General features: G+C 40.4%; 2 protein-coding genes and 1 pseudogene across 3 annotated transcripts in view; 2 read left to right on the top strand and 1 right to left on the bottom strand.

Annotated features, from left to right (window-relative positions):
* Nucleotides 1-18,153, bottom strand: part of LOC137969575 (endoplasmic reticulum magnesium-transporting P-type ATPase-like) — a 64,675-nt gene extending 46,522 nt beyond the window's left edge. The window contains exons 1-10 of one of the 2 annotated variants that reach the window (XM_068815882.1): nt 17,747-18,153; nt 16,014-16,073; nt 9,598-9,836; nt 8,422-8,558; nt 7,804-7,982; nt 6,619-6,706; nt 2,330-2,423; nt 1,417-1,522; nt 602-688; nt 395-511 (exon numbers count right to left, since the gene is read on the bottom strand). In XM_068815882.1, the coding sequence (XP_068671983.1) occupies nt 395-511; nt 602-688; nt 1,417-1,522; nt 2,330-2,423; nt 6,619-6,706; nt 7,804-7,982; nt 8,422-8,558; nt 9,598-9,836; nt 16,014-16,073; nt 17,747-17,842 (1,203 nt within the window). In that variant the 5' untranslated portion in view covers nt 17,843-18,153. Of the gene's footprint in view, nt 1-394; nt 512-601; nt 689-1,416; nt 1,523-2,329; nt 2,427-6,618; nt 6,707-7,803; nt 7,983-8,421; nt 8,559-9,597; nt 9,837-16,013; nt 16,074-17,746 lie in introns of both variants that reach the window. The other variant, XM_068815881.1, reaches the window with a different exon arrangement.
* LOC137970272 (uncharacterized) lies at nt 11,621-14,589 on the top strand (annotated as a pseudogene).
* Nucleotides 18,154-18,994: 841 nt separating the features above from the next.
* Nucleotides 18,995-20,000, top strand: part of LOC137969577 (guanylate-binding protein 6-like) — a 47,045-nt gene continuing 46,039 nt past the window's right edge. The window contains exon 1 of the mRNA XM_068815883.1: nt 18,995-19,057. The gene's annotated coding sequence lies outside the window, so the exon portion shown is untranslated. The remainder of the gene's footprint in view (nt 19,058-20,000) is intronic.

Here is a 20,000-nt window from a genome sequence, read left to right as displayed (position 1 = left end):
TTTTTCTTTCTATTAGTACTAAACCTGATAGTGAAATCAGAATGGTGTTAAGATCCCAACTTGTAGTACGCTATCATTATATAATGTAATGTTTAGTTATTGGCTGTTTTGTTATAATTGTTTTGTCATTGCATAATTAATTACTGGTAGCCAACCAATCGATGGGATCACCCTATTGGGAAATGGTTGTTTGCAGTGTTGCCCTGGATTCTTCCTTCCCTGTGCCCGGTCAACCTTAAAAGCACCACTTGTTAGAACCACTCTCAGTCTATACTACAGCTGACGAGACAGTTTCTATGGTCTCTGCTGGACACATGACCCAGTTGACCAATGTTGTTGCACGTTTACTCAAAAATATGAGAAGAAGAACACAGAAGGGCGTACATGTACTTACATTTCCATTTTCTCTCATAGTAGCAAATAAAACCTCAATTCTTGCTGTTCCGTAAAGGTATAAACAAATCCAGATAATAGGAAATGAAATAGGAAGGAGGGGTAATACTGCATATGCCTGAAATAAACAGGAACAATTATTCTAGACTATCACTGAAATCATAAAAATATTGTAAAAAGGAATTGTTGTTTTATTAAGATTTTATACCTGTAGAGAAAGAATCATCTCGCTCCAATGCCCTGAATCATTTCCAAGAAGAAGTGCTCGAAGAATATTCACAGTCAAAGACAGCAACTTGCAAAAGATGAAGAAACTTCTCTTCAGAGTGATTGAAACACAACTTAACACTTATTAGCATTTTTAATGAAAATTTTTTAATGAGGTTAAACGAAGTTTAACCAAGTAAACAACTAGGAGCGACTGCAGCCAATTGGTCAGTGGTTTTAGTATACTTGCACATGCATGGAATTCCTTGTGCTTTGGGCTGTAGCGCTTACTTATCAGTGTGGCGGGAAGTGGCTCATGGCTGGGTTGTCAGGTTTTGCCAGCCATCGGTGCAGTCTCCATCTTGGAGCTGGCTGCCAATAGTGGAAGCTCCAGGATGTTTCAGCACCCAACCTCCAAAGAGCGACGATGTTGTTTATCACAATAAAAGTTCCTTAATTTCATGTCACCTGTGACTTGAGTTTGTTGTTTTCTCTCCAGATACAATTGTACTCTTCAAAAACCAACATTTCTAGAGACTCTCCACAATTTAACATAACGCATAACCTTAAGCACAATTTTTGCACATCCGTTACTGACCAGATGAATGGCAACATGGAATCTGTTTGTTTAATTGGTACTTGACAGTGTTTGTGCTTGTTGGTTTCTCTGCTCTGTTCTGCGAGGTACATGTAAATAGGAAGTTCCTATTTACACTTAGAGAGGAACTAGCTTTCATAAGGCATCTGCTTCTCATTACAAGTGTACATGTATGTGGCTTGTGGCAGTGGAAACAACTTCACTACAGTATGTCTTACCAAAATCAAAAGCAGAAGTTTCTTTTCTATTAAAGAATTGATGATGTAATGCATCTCATTTCCAAGTATGCTCACTGGCCTCTTCAATGAGTCATTCAAAATTTTTCTACAAAAAAGTAATATAATGGGTATCTATTATAATTACAAACTTGAATTTGAAATTTAAAAGAGGTCATTCATTTTTGGCATCATTCTTCACCCTTGACCAAGCGTATATGGTATAATTGTCACAAAACTCTTGGACTTAAACACGTTGATTTATAACTTGTTTCCAATAATTACAATATATTAGAGACAGAAGCCAGCCAATGGGTGTTACACAGGTCAAGCTCCTCTTTTCTCCCTCTGATTTTCTTTTCTCCTCTTCTACACCTCAATCAGTTTCCTATAATTGTATTCTACACAAACAACAGCCTCCCCCATTCCTGCCTGTTTACCACAGCCCATGTGTCACATGCTTAGGACACCACCAAGGTTCAGCCCATGCTAGCATGTGTCATTTAGTAGTGGCTCAGGGCAACCAACAAGTCGAGAACCCCAAAATACCTTACTGAATGCTAATGGCGTTGGTCTGCCATCTAACATGAGGCAGCCTCCAGCTTGCCTGACAAAAACCAGGGCTTGAAAAGATTTTGAACCAATGACAGTGCAATTTGCACTGCACTCTCTACCAATAATTACATGTAATGAGTTATCAAGCCAGCTAAGAGCTGGTCGAATGTGAGTTCAAGTAAGTTATACATGTATCTTGTAAGAGGTGAATGAATGATTTTAGTGATACAACATTGTCAAATTTCAGACACTTGAACTGCCGAATGTACATGTGCATGTCTTGAGTGAAATTTAGAAAGTTATGACTGTACCGTGTGAATTAATATAAATTAAGTATCAACGTATTCAAAGGGAAATATACCTAAGAATGAGTATAAATGGTGTCTCAATGACAAGGAACTTTTCACGTGGGTGAGGCTGAGATGTCTGCATGCTTGTTGGCTTGTTTTCTGCACCTGCTACAAGATGAATTGAACAAAAAGAGTTCCTAATTAAAGATAGACCCTGTACTGGTAAAAATGAATTACAGGCCAAATTTCTTCTAACCTCTTTCTTTGTCTGATAATAATACACTGTAATTATTTTCCAGGAGTATGAATTTTAAGACACAGTGGGCTGAATAGACCCTTCTCCAAAATAGGAACCAAAAGTTCAAGTAAGTTAAAATTAAAAACTACCGGTAATACCAGAACTACAAAGAGCACCTTTATTTATCTATAAGTAACCCTGCAAAATTTTGGCATATCAGGTGTAATATCAGCCAAGAAAATGTAAGTTGAAAAATGAAAAATTTACAGACGTTTGTATGATTGGGGTTATGGCATGTACCCCCAGTCATACAGTGTACAAACGTCTGCAACTTTGTCAAATTTCATCTTACATGTATATTTTCTCAGCTGATATAACACCTAATACACTGAAACTTTGCAGGGTTACTAAAGTAAATTGGGTGCTCTTTCTATTTCTGGTATCCGTTTTTCATTCAGTTGCCCCTATTTTGGAGAAGGGTCTATTACTTTTGACCTACACAAGTATCTACCAGCATTGAGTGAGAAGTTTTAAAAACAAAGAACAGAGTCACAAATTTAACCAGGCAACCTAGGATGCCCCCACTTGAGGAGTAAAACCATCTGGCATGATTATACAGAGTAAACCTGTAAAGTCTGACTCCCCTCCCAGGAGTCAACAGGGAGTTTTAGCAAAGACGACAGGTACGGCTACAGCAACGCCACAAAGCAAGATTATTATTGGTTGAAAAAGGAAAAATGCTTGTGCTGCACGTGCAACACGAATTTCCGTGCATTTCTTTGCTGTACTCCACAAAACAACAACGTGAAATCACCAAATTTTAGGTTTTGACGACAACGTGAGCATATACACTGTAACAATGAAAAAGTCATTTTCAGTTTTGACTTTAAAACCGTTCATACCCATCCATTTACAGGATAGTTCGCCTGTAGTGTATTGTACAATGTGAACAAGACGGATTAATCGCGAAATACTTGCGATAGCACTAAGTTATAATTATTTTGGACTAAAGTTTTCATTGCTGTAGCCATCGTCTTTGCTAAAACTCCCTAGTGGGTTAATTGAAGGGACACAGATTTTTATTTGATGCATCTCAAGTACACGACTCCATCCACCCCATCAATACTAGAGTACATTGAGGTGTCTTGTAAATGGATCGAACCATCCCCTTCTGCGAGAAATATTGGAGTTATTGTTGAGCACATGTCACTAGATAAGCATGTAAGGCCTGCTTTTTCCATCTTAGGAACATAAATAAGATAAGAGACTGTTTATCTCTAGCAGACACTGAAAAGTTGGCTCACACATTCATTACATCTGAGCTATTTGCAAGTCCATGCAATTTGTTATTGCATGGATTTAATACCCAAATTTCTAATAGATCGTTTCTAAGCAAAGTGTCCAGAATGCTGATGCTTGTGTTATTACTCGTACTTAGAAAAAGTAAGATCATATCAAGCCTGTCTTAAAAGCAGCAATGTACTGGTTCCCAGTTAGCAGGTGCATTAATTACAAGATATTACTCCTGACCTACATGTACATGTATAAAGCCCTAAAAGGCCAGGCCCCTAGCTACATTACTGAACAGCTAAAGCCCAATTTACTAACCAGAAATTTGAAATCTTCTTCTAAGAACTTATTGAAAGTACCATCTGTCAAGCTAGTAAGCTACATCAGGGCTCGAAATTGCGACCAATACAGTCGCATTTGCGACTAAATTTTTGCCTTTGCGACTAAAATATCTGGAGAAGTCGCACATTTGCAACTTGTTGTCACCTTCGCTCTTTTGAAACAAAAGGGTTAGCAGTTGCCACTTTGCTGCTACTTTTGCTAAAATAAATAAATAAAGACAAAATTATTGTGTTTCTCGCCGTGAATTTTCTCTGAAGATAGCGTAATTGTAGAGTAATTTAGCTGCGACGTTACGTGCATTCGCCATTTTCAGCGGTTTCTTTACACACAAGTATTGCAGGATCAGTGGGAGGCGCGGTGGCTTCATGGTTAGTGCGTTCGACTCCGGATCGAGTGGTCCGGGTTCGGGGCCTGGCCAGGGACATCGTGTTGTGTTCTTGGGCAAGACACTTTACTCCCACGGTTCCTCTCTCCACCCAGGTGTATAAATGGGTACCGGCGTAATGCTGGGGGTAACCCTGCGATGGACTAGCATCCCATCCAGGGGGGGAGTAAAAATACTCCTAGTCGCTTCATGCTACAGAAACCGGAGATAAGCGCCAGCCTGATGGGCCTTCATAGGCTCGTAACAGAGACTATTGCAGGCTCACATTTTTTTCTTAACCGCTGACAACACAATGCAGCGCGGAGATTTTGCGACTAAAATTTGCGAAATTGCGACCAAATTTCCGTATCTTATAGCAAAATGCGACTGGATTTTTTCGTTAATTTCGAGCCCTGTACATGTATGGCCATAGAAGACCCATATAAAAGCACATCCTTTTAATCACTTTGATTAGTTTGGCATGTGACATAGTTTTAATCAAATATTATAAATAATAATTTGTAAAATTTCGATTTGCTGTAACATTGATTGCAATATTATTATTGCAAAGCGCTGTTGACCTACATGAAATAGCACTATATAAATAAAGTATTATTTATTATTATATTATTATTATTATTAGTATTATTATTATTATTATTATTATTATTATTATATTATTATTATTATTATTATTATTATTATTATTGTAGGAAACAGACAACTTTTTTAAAAGACATGTTTCGGCATGCTTATGCCATCATCAGTTTAATGAGTTCCTAAGTGTGAACAGTTATAAAGTCTACGGGTAGATGAAAAAATTATTACAACATGACGTAATACAAAAGCGGGTACTATTTACAGCGTGACACCAAACATCAAGGTGTAAACTAAAACGTGAGAAAAGTGTTGTAATGTTGCAATAATTGTTTGTTAAGTTCCGGTTTGATCTTATTTATATAAAAAGCTTCTTTGAGTTTTAAATCAATTGAGTTGCTGGCAGAATCCAGAATACTAAAGCACGAAGGGGAGTATTTGTTCTTAAATAAAGGAGATGTGTTGAGATGCTTAAAAATATGCGAGTTATCGCTTTCCGTGTGTTCCTTTATCCTGGTAGAAAAGTGGCGACTATACATGTAGGCTTTTCCACTAGTCGCCACTTTTCTACCAGGATAAAGGAACACATGGAAAGCGATAAAAACTCGCATATTTCATGACTTTGTAAGAACAATAATTATTACTCCCCTTCATGCTTTAGTATTCTGGATTCTGCCAGCAACTCAATTGATTTAAAACTCAAAGAAGCTTTTTATATAAATATTATAAGATCAAACCAGAACTTAACAAACAATTGCAGCATTACAACACTTTTCTCACGTTTTAGTTTACACCTTGATGTTTGGTGTCACGCTGTAAATACATGTAGTACCTGCTTTTGTATTACGTCATGTTGTAATAATTTTTTCATCTACCCGTAGACTTTACAACTGTTCACACTTAGGAAATCATTAAACTGACGATGGCATAAGCATGCCGAAACATGTCTTTTAAAAAAGTTGTCTGTTTCCTACAGTATTTATCATACTTGCTACTATTGCAACATTATTATTATTATTATTATTATTATTATTATTATTATTATCATTATTATCATCATCATCGACTCCTCAGGTTCCCTTGGACTCCCCCAGTTAACAAGTAAAATCATCTGTCATTAGACAGATTAGAGTAAAATCTGTTAAGTCCCACTCCCAGGACTCAATGGGTTAATTCCCAGGTCCCGGTTGTTCAAAAGCCGATTAATGCTAATCCCAGATTAAAAGTTAACCAAGGAGTTTCTTTAATCGCTACTTCCAAAAGCTGTTCAACACTGATATTCTGCAAAACTTTACATTAGAGGAAGTCAATCTTGAAAACAAAAAAAATTTCAGCGAAAGAAACTTTCACCAAAAAGTTGAAAACATCATGAAACAAAAAAGTTTGCACTCATCCTGAATTAAGTTAATTGGCTTTCGAACAACCAGGCCCTCCAGACCTGTAAGGTGCACATCAACAATACAGTATTTTATTGTCACAGTCCTGTGGAAAAAACAAAAATCTCAATTTTTGACTTCTTTTATACTTGCCAGATGTGTTTTGTGTGACAGAGGGGTAAAACACTTGTCCTTGTTCAAGAATCAGTAAAGAACCCCTGCTTGGTGGATCCATAAACAACTAGAAGGAAAAGTTTAACATATTACTACGTAATGAAAGCGCATATTAGTCAATACCAGAACTAAAGAATGAGAGGTGCTACATGTAACACAGGTTGTGCATGACAAAAGAAAACTATAGTCTTTGAAAATTCAAAGTCTCTTGGAGAAATACGTCACAATCCTTTCTTCATTAATTTTTGGGTCAATGCTTGAGTATAAGTTTCGTTAAACTACAGGACAGCTATGAACAGTGCTGTAAGACAAGTGCTATTTTGTTTGCTTCTACATGTATTAAGGTTGTAGTCAGATCCCTCCAAATCAGTAGATTATCCAAATCAAATTTCCATTTCAATACTATATGGCTGTTTGTGTGTTCAGACAGAATTAAGAAGGCTTACTCTGGCCTCTGGTGTGGGTACCACTCAACAGGTACATGTACAGTAGTTATAGCCAGAAGCCTGTACTGGGCTTCTAGTAGTTGGGATGCCCAGTCTTCTGTTAAACAAAAACTAAACTTTTATGTTTCAACTTTTAAGAATCTGCAAATAAATAATATTATTCTAAGCCCCACTTTTCATTGGTACTTTGATACGTTAACCAGTACTCCACCATCTGAGAGCCTGGAAAAGGCTGCAGGTAGTGTCAATCTCAAAAGTAGCCTGCAGTGCAGGCGGATTTTGGCGGGGCGAGTGGATATATATTTCCATCGGATGTTCAGGCCGCCATCTCGAAATAGAAAAACAGTGGAGAGTTGGGGCGAGGTAAAAAGTTTACCAAGCGTGGGAGGGAGAAAGAAAAATTGGGGGGCGTTTTTAAATTTAACCGCCTCTGCGGGCAGGCGGTTTATTTTTCCTTCCCCGCCCCCCACCCCCTCCGACAGTTTGTCATTCTCGCCCCAATTCTCCCAGTCTGCAGCGAATCCAAAATGGTGGCAAGACACTCGAAAGATCGAAAGATGAAAACCACCAAAACCGCCTGCACTGCAGGCTATCTCAAAAGCAAACAGTAAACAATACATTATGTTCAAGGATAATATTGTTACGTTTTATATTAGCTAAGGAAACAATATGGTCTCCAGAATGTTCAGTTTGATCATTTTTTTAAAATTCTATTTACCTGTTGTACTTGTGCTGGTGCAGAGTGTCCAGGTCCCAGTAAAACCACATCTCCACGAACAAGAAGGTTGCATGGAACAGAGACGAGTTCCTTGTCTCTGTAGGCATGAACCAGTGAGATGGATGGGGATGGAGGGGTACAGGGATCAACATAATCAGATGGCACCCAACTCCAACCATCTGGAAAATAGATAATACAATTAGTACCAAAATGCATTCATGTTAAGTCAACATTTTGAAAGGTTTACACAGTTATCAGCAATGACTTTGCTCACCATTTTCCCACCATCTCGGATCAAAGGAGAACTACATGTATGCAAAGAAGGGATAATTTGCTATTTCAAATGATTGTGACATAATGTATTACAGCCTTTAAGTATTGAAAGGTAAAAATGTCAAGCTGTCACTAAGCTGTCACTTCACCTGTTGTAGATCTTCTTAGAAAGGATAGTTTATCCCAGCATTACAATAATTATCTTGTTCAAATGTTTATGTTTTAAGACAATGGGAGGAAATATCACAAGCACCAACCACACCGGTGCACCAATGCAGCCCACATTTTGCTTCTTCAGTACTGCACTAACTCTAGACTTGAAATTCCAACAATATAACTGCTTACCATCATAATTATTCAGTTGATTCTGGACACTTCTGACCATTTCAGTCTTTCTTAGTCTCTCTTCTCTCACACACAAGGCCAGGTTCACCGCTGTTAGCATCAATACAATGATTCCTTCTACTAACGGCAGACTGGAGCTGCAAATCAAATGATGGTGTATGTTTTGCATTGAAAAGAACTAATTGAATATCAAGATTTCAATAAAACAATTATTGGGTCATAGGTTGAACCTTTTTTTTTTTCAATCCAGGTTTTTCAAAGTTTGTACAATGAATCAATACGTCCTTTGAAATTGATTTTGTGATAAAAAATAAGTGCTAAGAACAACATACATGTATTGACTTATCAACAGTTGAATTTCAACATTCAATTACAATGTTGTTGTACATGAACCTACAGTAAATACATGTATTAAATAAACTTGCTTACCAGAGCCCGGTTGTTCGAAAGCCGATTAACTTAATCCAGGAGTAGCGTAAACTATTTGTATCATGTTTGCAACTTTTTCGTGAAAGTTTATTTTGCTTATTTTTGTTTTGCTTTTTTTTCTAATGGACTTTTTCTAATGTAACCTTTTGCCGATTATCACCATTGAACAGCATTTGGGAGTAGGAGAAATAAACTCCCGCTCAGTCCTTGGTTAATTTCTTATCTGGGATTTGTGTTAATCGACTTTTGAACAAGCAGGCCCAAGCATTCTTGTAGACAAAAGGTTTGAGCATCCAACGGATGTTACACAGTTCATAGGTTGGATTCCTGCATACGAGACTCTGATTTCTGTTTTATTTGTTCCTTCACCAAGCAACTACATGTAGCACATCATCTTTTCAGGGGTAAATCACCCCAACACTACCCTCAATAGGGTATTAACCAATGATAATTACCCCTTGGTATGACCCATTTTCCCAGAGACAGGCACGGCTCAGTCGGTTGGTGCATCGCCTTCTGAGCTGGAGGTAGCCAGTTTGATCCCTGTCTTATTCAACTGACGTCTGTTTTGACTTTCCTCTGATCCATATAGCTGTAGCTTTTGAAACCCGTAAAACAGAGCATTGATGAAGAAGGGGGTAAAAGGTGTGCACCAAGGGCCACAAGTTTATCAGTAACTCTAGTTCACTGTCACATGTTACCCGGCTCATAAAATAAGGACCTTTTTTTAACAAGCAACAAACATACCTCCTTTCTGATCCAGCCAGTGCATATGACAATACAAGGACTAAAAATTCGAGAATGAGAAAAGAGAGACTGATGAAGCCCATTGGCAAGTGATGATTTTGATTCAGAGTGTTCCATAAATCTTGCCACCATGTGCAAGGGTTAGCTTCTTTATAGATGGCTAATTCATCATTGATGGCATCAAAAAGTCTTTTTAGTGCTTCTTGAGAGCTGAGGCCCCATGCTTCTTCACCTTCTGTCTGAAAATTGTGTATAAAGTAACATATGGTAAGGTTCCACAACCAACATGAACAGGTGTGCACATGTAGAGGACCAAGCAGGTCAGCGGTCGGAGAATCCGACCTGTCTTTCAAATTAGTCTTTTTTGCTTTGGCTTCCTCCTTTTGTTAGTTTTCACAGTTATTAAGGAAGCCATTACTCTTTTTATAATTTAATTTTCTTATTGTAATTTTTTTTTTTTAATTAATTTTTTTATTTATTTTCTTTAATTTTACTTCTTATTGTAATTTGTTCTGTTAGGAAAAAGGGTAATAAAGTTGTTGTTGTTGTTATTGTTGTTGTTGTAACAAGCCAGGAAGCCATGTCTATGAACAAGGATGAATCAACTTTATAATTAAAAGGGCTGTGCTATGGCAGTGCAGTTGATTTTGTTTTGTTTTGCCAATTAGTTGCCCCTACTGACTATGTAATTTAACGTTAACCTAGAAATTACTTTTAAACAACCCAATTCAAAGCTTCCTGGTAAGAAAGTTTCTGTCAAGCATACACTCACTGTTAGAGAAGAAAATACAATGGTTTCATGCGTTTAACTCCACCAAATGCGCCAAGACGAAGGCGAGACCATACATGTACAAAGCTCTGGCGCCTGCTTGCGAGGTCAGGTTAGTGTTCGCAAATTTTTCATTAAATGCCCTGGCTGCAAAATTGACGTAAATTACACCAAGAACATCCTCCTTGACATCTTAACACATCACCTTGCAGACAGTGAAATCCAGCTAGACCTGCTTGGTGACGAAAACTAGGAAATGTCTCTGGATGAGACCCCAATGAAGCTGAAAGTGCCACCTTGACCCTGCATCACCACCTACATGTATACAACCATCTCATTTCAGTGGGTTTAACAGGGCTCAGCCTTTTGTCACCCTCATTGCTACCATACACCCAGATGACTACATCTTCTTGGGATTCAAGGACATCACACCCCACCCAGTGGGAATACAACTCTCTGTCAGAGTTGCCTTGCAAGCATGAACGTAATTCACAGCTTTGGACTATGTGAAGATAACCTAATTCCGGTCATCATGCACATGCACACTGTTAACAACAATGGCATCAAGATCCTGGGTGCAGTCATCCAGCCCTGTGATTCTTGGCCGCTCTAAATGAGGTTAGACTCTTGCATCTCGGCAAATTGTGTATGTCACCAGCGATACCGACAAACTATTTTTCAGTTGGGTGTCCCACTCCACCCAGACCACTGGCACCTTACGACCCTCATCACTCCTTGGGGGCAGTGTCAATACAAAACCGCACCTCAAGGGTTACATAGCCTCAGATGAAGCCTATTCGAGACACTTCAATGAGATTGTCTCCCATGTCCCACAAAAAACAAAGTGCATTGTCGACCCGCTTGTTTGGTCGGACAACCTCACTAAGGGCTTCTATCAAGCAGTGGACTGGCTCGACTTGTGTGGCCACCATGGCATTATCCTAAACCCAAATTTGCAGGTTTTGAAATTACCCATCACAATGTACGACCACGCAAAAAGTACCTTGATGCCATCCGTGACTTTCCAACTCCAACCACTATACCACTATAACAGACGGACGATCTTGGTTTGGCCTCATCAACCAGGTCTCATACGCCTTTGCTGCCACCAAGCACATGCAACCATTTTGACAGCTCCTCAAGCCAGGCACACCATTCCACTGGGAAAGTGAGCTAAACCAACTCTTTGATGAATCCAAATCCATGATCAGCAGTGAAAGCAATGAAGGCGTCTGCATCTTTGATAAATCCAAAATGACCTGCCTGGCCACTGACTGGCCACAAGATGGTATAGGGTACTGCCTTTTCCAAAAGCACTGCCAATGTCCATCTGCTGAGCCCTTCTGCTGCACTACAGGTTGGAAGATAACCCTTGTTGGAAGCTGTTTCACCCATGCTGCCGAGTCGTGCTACGAACCAGTGGAAGGAGAGGCTCTCGCTGTGGCCGATATACTTGACAAAGCTAGGTTCTTTGTCCTTGGTTGCAGTGACCTTATTATTGCCATACACCACAAGCCTTTACTCAAAGTATTTGGTGATCAGTTCCTCAATGAAATATCCAATGTCTGACTTCACAACCTCAGAGAGAAGACACTAGGCTACAGATTCTGCATGGTCCATGTCCCTGGAGTGTGACACAAGGCCACCAATGCGGTTTCGTGCCACACTGCTGGTCCCGCAGACATGATGGTCTTACCTGATAATGTGGCGTGCACCAGTACTTCGACAGTTCCCCTCCCCCTTGACCACTCTGGACACTCCTTCCTGATTGACATGTGTCGTGCAGAGCCTCTACAGGCCTCCTAGATGGCCACTATCGACAACCAATTGGCAGATTCCACTTCCTCAACACTACACATGGGAGAGAGTCCAACTCACAGCCACAAGTGATATGGTGATGACCCAGCTGATATGTATTGTTGAATCTGGCTTCCCCAAATTTCGCGATGAGCTCCTACCTGCCATCCAAGTATACCACCAGTTCCGGGAACACCTCTACACTGTTGATGTATGGTGTCCTCCTTTACAAGGACCAGATAGTCACCAGGCTTTTAGCCAGGATTTTGAAAGTGGGAGTCCAAATTTTATGTGGGCCTAGGGGGGTCTGGGGGCATGCTCCCCCAGAAAATTTTGAAAAATTGAAGCCTCTTAGACGTTATTTCCGCGATTCTGACAGCTGTAAACGTCTTTCAATTTACCTATTACACCGCTGTTTTTTCCTTGATAATTTAACTAAGCTATCCTTTCCTCAACTTACCTTGTTTAACATTGAATTATATTTGGGATAGGAACTCCAGTTGTTATAAAGAGTGATTGAAATTTGAAGTTGTCAAGCCATGATTTACACGAAAGAACAGATATGCGTGGCTTTGTTGGTCGAACTGCATTCTGGTCTACAATCTTTAACTATTCACCTACTATTAGTATTCCTAAAGCAATTACGATGATTGCACATGTTATTACACCAAATGGCTATTTTGTTGTAATGCCCACCAGATTTCGCTTGAACAGAGCAGAATACAATCAAGCGATTACAATAACATTTGTAGCCGCGAGATCGTCTTACCGAGTTGGAAGGCGCGTGATCTTTGACTCATGTCCTCATAAATAATTACCAAAGTGCGCATTTATTTATAGCAGCCGGCAAAGTAGCCTGGGGACGACTTGGTAAGTCAATATCACTGAACAGCGGCTTTGCCTGTGAAATCGCTTCGCTCAACTTTGATTCATTTGATCAAAACAGAAAGGAAACTCGCTAAAAAAGTGTTCATATAGAAGAAAAATACGACAGCAGCACTAAAACAACTCTTGGGAGCAAAAAGAAATGTAACTTTTATTAATTTATAGACACTGTTTTGTTACATTAAGCACAGAAGTTCGTAAATGGCCGCCCAAAACAGGCCGTCGAAAATCTCCCATTTCTGAGAACTGGCCGTCCTTTGGACGGCTGGACGGCCGCCTGGCTAAAAGCCTGATAGTCACTGTTCCTTTGCTGCACCAATACATTCTGACTATACTCCACTCATCACACCAAGGTGTGACCTCAATGACTACATGTGCAGAAAGAACAGTATTTTGGCCAGGCATCACTGCAGCCATCAGAGCCATGAAGGAGAACTGCCACCACTGCAACAGCATGGCACCCTTGCAGACCCAGTGCCCCACCCTACCCACCCATCTCACCAGCATACCCCTTTCAAGCTGCATGCGCTGATTTCTTAAACTACAAGGGAATGAATTACCTGGTTATTGTGGACCGCTATTCCAACTGGACTACCATCGAACGGGCACAAGAGGGCTCCCAGGGCCTGATGGACTAACTCCAATGCACTTTCATGACACTTGGTATCCCTGATGAGTGTGCCACCGATGGCGGCCCTGAGTTCACTGCAGCCACTACGCGCCAGTTCCTAAAAGAGTGGGGTGTACACCACTGCCTCTCATCTGTTTCCTTTCCACACTCAAACTGCCGAGCGGACATCGGTGTGAAAACCATCAAACGTCTCGTCACTAATAACACTGACCCCAATGGCAGCCTAGACACTGATTCCCAACAGTGTGCCATACTCTAGTATCGCAATACTCTCGACCCCAACACGATGCTGTCCCCCACACAGTGCATATCTTGGAGACCAATCAAGGACTTCATACCCATCTTGCCTTGCTGCTACAAGCCACATCTCACCTGGAGTGACACCCTTGCTAACAGCCTTAAGAAACAGGCATATGAAAGCCGTCGACAGATGGAGGGAGCACACCAACAGGTTCCCACCCCTAGAAGTTGGTGACCATGTCCGAATCCAAAATCACACTGGCCCACACCCCACCAAATAGAACAAGACTGGAACGGTCATTGAAGTACGCCAGTATGACCAGTACAGTATGTGGTGCAGGTTGATGGCTCTGGCAGACTGACCCACAACCCTGTGCATGCCTTACCACATTGATGCATCATCAATGACAATCTTCGGCAAATTGCCAGACTGCCATTTCAACAGCACCCCACGGCTCCTTCACCACCTGAACGTGCCTCTCTACCAATCCCAACTCCATCCTCTGGGCAGCCACCTGCGATGCCTCTCCTGACACCAAGCCCAGCACCAGTGACAGCAGGCCCACCTGCACCTGGACCACCTAACTCCAGTCCTGGACATGGCAGCACTCCATCACCTCTGACCCTGACCATTCAACCATCAGCTATGGCTGACCCACCACCTCATTGACTCTCGTTTTGTTTTGTTTTACTTTGACTCTTTCAGTCTTTACTGCCCCCATCTGCATGTTGCCAGAGTAACAACCACTAAAGCATAATCCGTTTGACCACAGCTAAGATGGCACTAGTCGGTCCATCTTTGCTACATGTTACTCAATTCGCTTTCTTGTCATCCTGTGAGAATGCGGAACGAGTTATCTGTGCTAACTGACCTATTAAACCAATGTCCTTGCAAAATGGATGGACTTCTATTTACACCAGACAATTTTACTTGTCAACTGGGGGCATCCTAGGGTTAAATGAGGTTAAACGAAGTTTAACCAAGTAAACAACTAGGAGCAACTGCAGCCAATTGGTCAGTGGTTTTAGTATACTTGCGCATGCGTGGAATTCCTCGTGCTTTGGGCTGTAGCACTTATTAATCAGTGTGGCTGGAAGTAGGAGCATTGCATGTGGAGCGTTTAGCGGTTTTTGTTCCCTCCCTCCACACCCTCTGCTTTCCACTGTGTATCAGTGTGACAGGTGCCTGTTTTTCTCGGAGGCGTGGGGGCTCATGGCTGGGTTGTCAGGTTTTGCCAGCCATCGGTGCAGTCTCCATCTTGGAGCTGGCTGCCAATAGTGGAAGCTCCAGGATGTTTTGGGCACCCAACCTCTAAAGAGCGACGATGTTGTTTATCAGTCAAAAATTATGTCCCCTCCATTAAACCATTGACCCCTGGGAGTGAGACTTTACAGATTTTACTATGTCTAATGCCAGACGATTTTACTTGTAAACTGGGGGCATCCTAGGGCGCCTGAGGAGTCATTGGGTTAAGGAATACTACATAGATTTAGCCAAGCCTATGAGTGGAGCTCACATGTTAATTTATTTATTTTCACGATAAGTTAACCTGGTTTGAGCAATCGAAAACCAGTACTTTGTCAGCGGTCAATTTAAGAAAAAAAAACGGCTGACCTCAATGAGCTTTAATTAACCTTGGGCCCACAGTTTGTTTTAGCAGGTGTCAATTAACAATAACATGGATGTCCCATATCAAAGATGGGTCCACCAAAAAACGTGGGTTGCACCACAGAGTTTCACGTTGGCATAAATGGAGGGGTGGATAGTCGAACAGTCGTAAGGTGACCAAAACCAAATTTTCTCGCACAGATGGGTTACCATATTTTCTTGCCCATGGTGCTCCACCCGCTCCAGCACATGGAGCTCTGCTAATATTAATTCTTGCTCAAATAAACAGTATACAAAAAATGGCCCGTGGTAAATCATGCTTTTTAAAACTTAAGTTAGGAGTGGCTCACTTGCTTTCATAATTATTATTGTCCATGCTTGGAACTCCAAATTCAAGAAATTACAAAACAATTTGACCAGCTCCTTCCAACCTAATAAGCTATGCATGCATATTGAGCTAAACAATGGCAAAACATATGGTTTACCTCCTCAATACTGCAGCGAATCTCAAGAGTGTCCAAGTCAATTTCTCCCTCATTTTCCTTCTGCAAATTTTTGACACAAAAATTAATGAAAATGACTTAAAGGGCTACAAAGGTAAGTATTTCTGGGATCAAAATGTTTTTTTTAAATTTCGAAAGCGAATTTGACTGGGGAAATTTTCAGTGTTAGTTTAGATAGATAGATAGATAGATAGATAGATAGATAGATAGATACTTGTTTATTTTACCTAATTGCAGCAATAGCTGGATTGCTGGGTAGGCCAGCAAATAGGCATACACAGTTACACAATTCGTTGATATTTAACAGTAACAAAATCATTTTAGTCTATTAGTAAAGCCAAGTATGGCTCTTGGATTGTGGAAACGGAGAGAATATTCATAATCATGGTACATGGGGATGGGGATAACTTCCATGAGGGGAGGATGTCGCCGTGCATTTATGATGAACCTCTGACAGGCAGCAGCGCTCCTGACTTTAAGTGTGTCTAGGCTCGCCATTGTCAAGGCATCAGCGTACTCTCTCTTGTCGAAAATTATCCTGAGGGCTTTCCTTTGTATGGATTCTAAGAGATCTTCTAGGTATGATGGTTATAAGCGCCGCCCAGACGGGAAAGGCATACTCGATGACTGATCAAGATAATTGTTTATTTTGAGTTAACTTTTAGTTTCACAGTTTCACAGTCTGCCAGGAAAAAAGACACCAATGCTTAATTGCCTACGCATGCATTGTGCAAGTATGCAACTGAGTTAGTATGCAGCATGAGAATAGAATTTCTGAGTCAGGGAGGTATAACAAAAAACTTGGCCTAGTGGAACATTCAACATTATATTTAACTAATACTGTTTTATTGCATGATTTTGCACGGCTGTCTGGAAGAGCACTTTTATGAATGGGCTTCCATGTTTAAATGATGATGATGATGATGATGATGATGATGAGTGTCTCAAAAGTCAGTGTTTCCCTTGGCCAGTCATTACAGTGCAACGCGCCCTACTGTGGCCACCCAACGAACTTTTGCATATGACAACTTTGTGTAAGTATGTCAACTCAAACGACCCATTCAATGGTGTTCAACTTACAACCGTGCGAACTTTGCAAGGTGGGGAGACTGTCAATCAAATTCGCACACCCTGATTGGCACATAAGTTTTAAAAAAAACTTTGTTAGGTGGCCATGGTAAGGCGCGTCACACTGTAAGTGCTTAATATGAAAGTAAGGGCTACATGTCTGTAATGAAATGTCCTAAAGCTGACAAAAAGGTCTAAAGTTGCAGAATACCCTGCACCTTATTATAAGAATAGCCTCTATTGCACTCCAACTTGTTTCAAAGAATGCCGCCTTGGGGAAATAACTGTGGTTTGATGTTGTGGTATTCTACAACAGGGATGATATCAGTTAACAAACATTGCTTTTGTTATTCAAATGTGCCAACCCTTTGTTTCGACGGCCAATGAGGCTCTGGTTGGCACATTAATGACGAGAGATGACGTCAACGATATCTTTGCTATTGTGCGAACCAAATACTTGTCTCAACGTAACAAGTATCAGCTGATGGGACGTTCCATTCACGATCCGCACCCCTTCACTTTTTAGTCCGCGCCTTTGAAAAAAAAAATCCAGCCGAATTCTGTTGGACTTCATCATAAATGGAATGTCCCGATCTGAAACAGTACACAAACCAATTTTCAAAAAATCAATTTAAGCTTATTCTTACCAGCCCCTCTCGTCTCCGCCAACTCCATGACCGTCGTAACTCTGAAAACTTCACCGTATCTTTGGCTTTGCTTGAATTTTCCTCTTGTTTCGACATGTGATTGAATGATTTGGTCTACAAACTTGCATGACAGATGTTCAAGGAAGTTCGTTCGTTCGTTCGTTCTCACCGCTCTTAGAAAAAAATATTAATCCAGACCAGAGTAACGAAGAAATAACGCTCTTTAGAGTTGCCATAACCATATAGAACTTTCATGAAACAACTGGGTTTGTTTTCGTATAAAATTCTCGCTCTTTTCATGTTTAGCTCTACATGGCCTACTAGGAGACGCCATGTTCGAAGTACCCCGCCAAACAAACTCGATCCAGACTCCAGACTTGGCAGCATTCTGCCATACAGCTCACTAGTCTGCAGCAGCAAAGAAGGGAACGGTGAGTTGGTAGGTACTGGAAGGTATTTCGTTGTTTGTCACCATATTTTTCTATTAACTATACAGAATGAAAAGTGATTTTTTTGTCTTCTTGAAACCTCAATTTATGAACGTACTACAATAGTTCTTCGTGAAAGAGCAGACACTACGGAGAATAAATATGCGATCGCCTAGAATTTAACTTGCATTCAATACAAGTGAAATATCACGATGAACTTGACGTATTTGTTTCATGATTATTTGATTATTATTTTACAATCATGTGTCGGCAAATCATGTTCCTGAGTTATTTGTGGTGTGTGCACTTCACAACATCCCAAAAAGAGAGAATTTGCGAAACAGTAGCACATTAAACATCTTGAAAATCTCGACTCGCCCTCTCGCGTTAAGACTAGAGCGGAAATTACAAGGGGATCGAAAACCCTTTGGCAAAACACAAAGCACGCACCTTTCTCCACAAAGCTTGTGACCAGTGAAACAAACAGCCTTGCAGTTAGACATCTGGCATAAATTGACGGAAAACTGTCCACAGCGCGGATTCAAAATTAAGAACAATCTTCGTAACTGCAATACCCTATTTAAGTTGAAAAACTCTCACCTCCTAGGCCTTCCTCACTTTCAGTGTGGATTAAACGGATTCAGAAAGTGTTGGCGAAAATGTTTTACCTTAAAAGTGGTTATTTAGAATTAATCTCCCTTATGGACCTCTTTCAAAATCCTAATAAACCTTTCTAGCCTCGCTACAACGTGCAAATTCAAAAGAATCTTTGTTTCAAAATGAGGGCAGCAGGTCTAATTAACATAAATACAAAAGAATGTAAAGGTGGTCACTATTATGAAAGTGGTCTTTAAAATATAGAACGCGGAGCAAAGTATTATTAGTAAGTATGCTTTGGCAATAGAAAAATCAGGATTGTATCATGAAATGCTGATCGGTTCCACTGCGTGCGTCAAGGGCCGTAAGTCCGTCCAGCGTGTAACTTTAATTTTTAATTTTAGACATATGAAGTAGGCAAACTCGGTGAAGTTTAACTTGAAAAATTTAAGCAACTACATGGTGCCGAGATAACTCGTCTTGGTGGCGACTTTGATTGCATATTGGTGCGAGTCTTCCTGGTGGCGAGAAGACTAGTAACCGTTCAAATTGTCGACCCGGACAGAGACGGACCACATGTACAACAGCGTTCCTGAATTCTAGCAACATGCATATTGCTGTTGAACAACTTGCTTTTGCTTTTAACTTATATGAAACATCTGAAATAAATCAAGCTTGTTGCACTGCCTTTGGTTTTTCGTAAAGAGGCAGTGTTACTCTAGTTGTAATTTCCCGGAAATGCTGCTGATAAACATGTTTTTCGGTTTATGAGGAGCTTGGACCGTCATTTTGTTTGTCGCTTATAATTAGCTACTCAGATTGAAAGAGTGAGGCCACTCTCCGAGACACTTTAAATACCTGGGAGAAAGATGGACTGTAGAAATGGACGAAACGAAGGATATATCGCAGGGGTAAAATAATGCCGTAATACTTTCGGTTTCGCCTCAACGTCCGTTGTTTTCACTGTGTTTGCGTTGAATATTTATAGCTGTTGAATCGAATTTCTTTGTGTTTGTTTTTAGAAGTATTATTTCCTTCTTTTCCTTTTCATCCTTTACTTAGTGACGGAATGTTTTGATTCCAGTAAAACAAACCTACTAACATGTCCTCGAAAGAAAATACCGTAACATGTTTCAATAAAAACATGTAATGGAAAGAAATTTCTTTCCGAGAATTCGGCAAACAGTTCAGAGTACAAGAAAGACCGTTTAAAAAAGTTTGAGACGGTC

This window comes from Montipora foliosa, chromosome 9, assembly GCF_036669935.1.
Source record: "Montipora foliosa isolate CH-2021 chromosome 9, ASM3666993v2, whole genome shotgun sequence".
Lineage (NCBI taxonomy): Eukaryota > Metazoa > Cnidaria > Anthozoa > Scleractinia > Acroporidae > Montipora > Montipora foliosa.
This window is presented reverse-complemented; position numbering and strand designations above follow the sequence as displayed.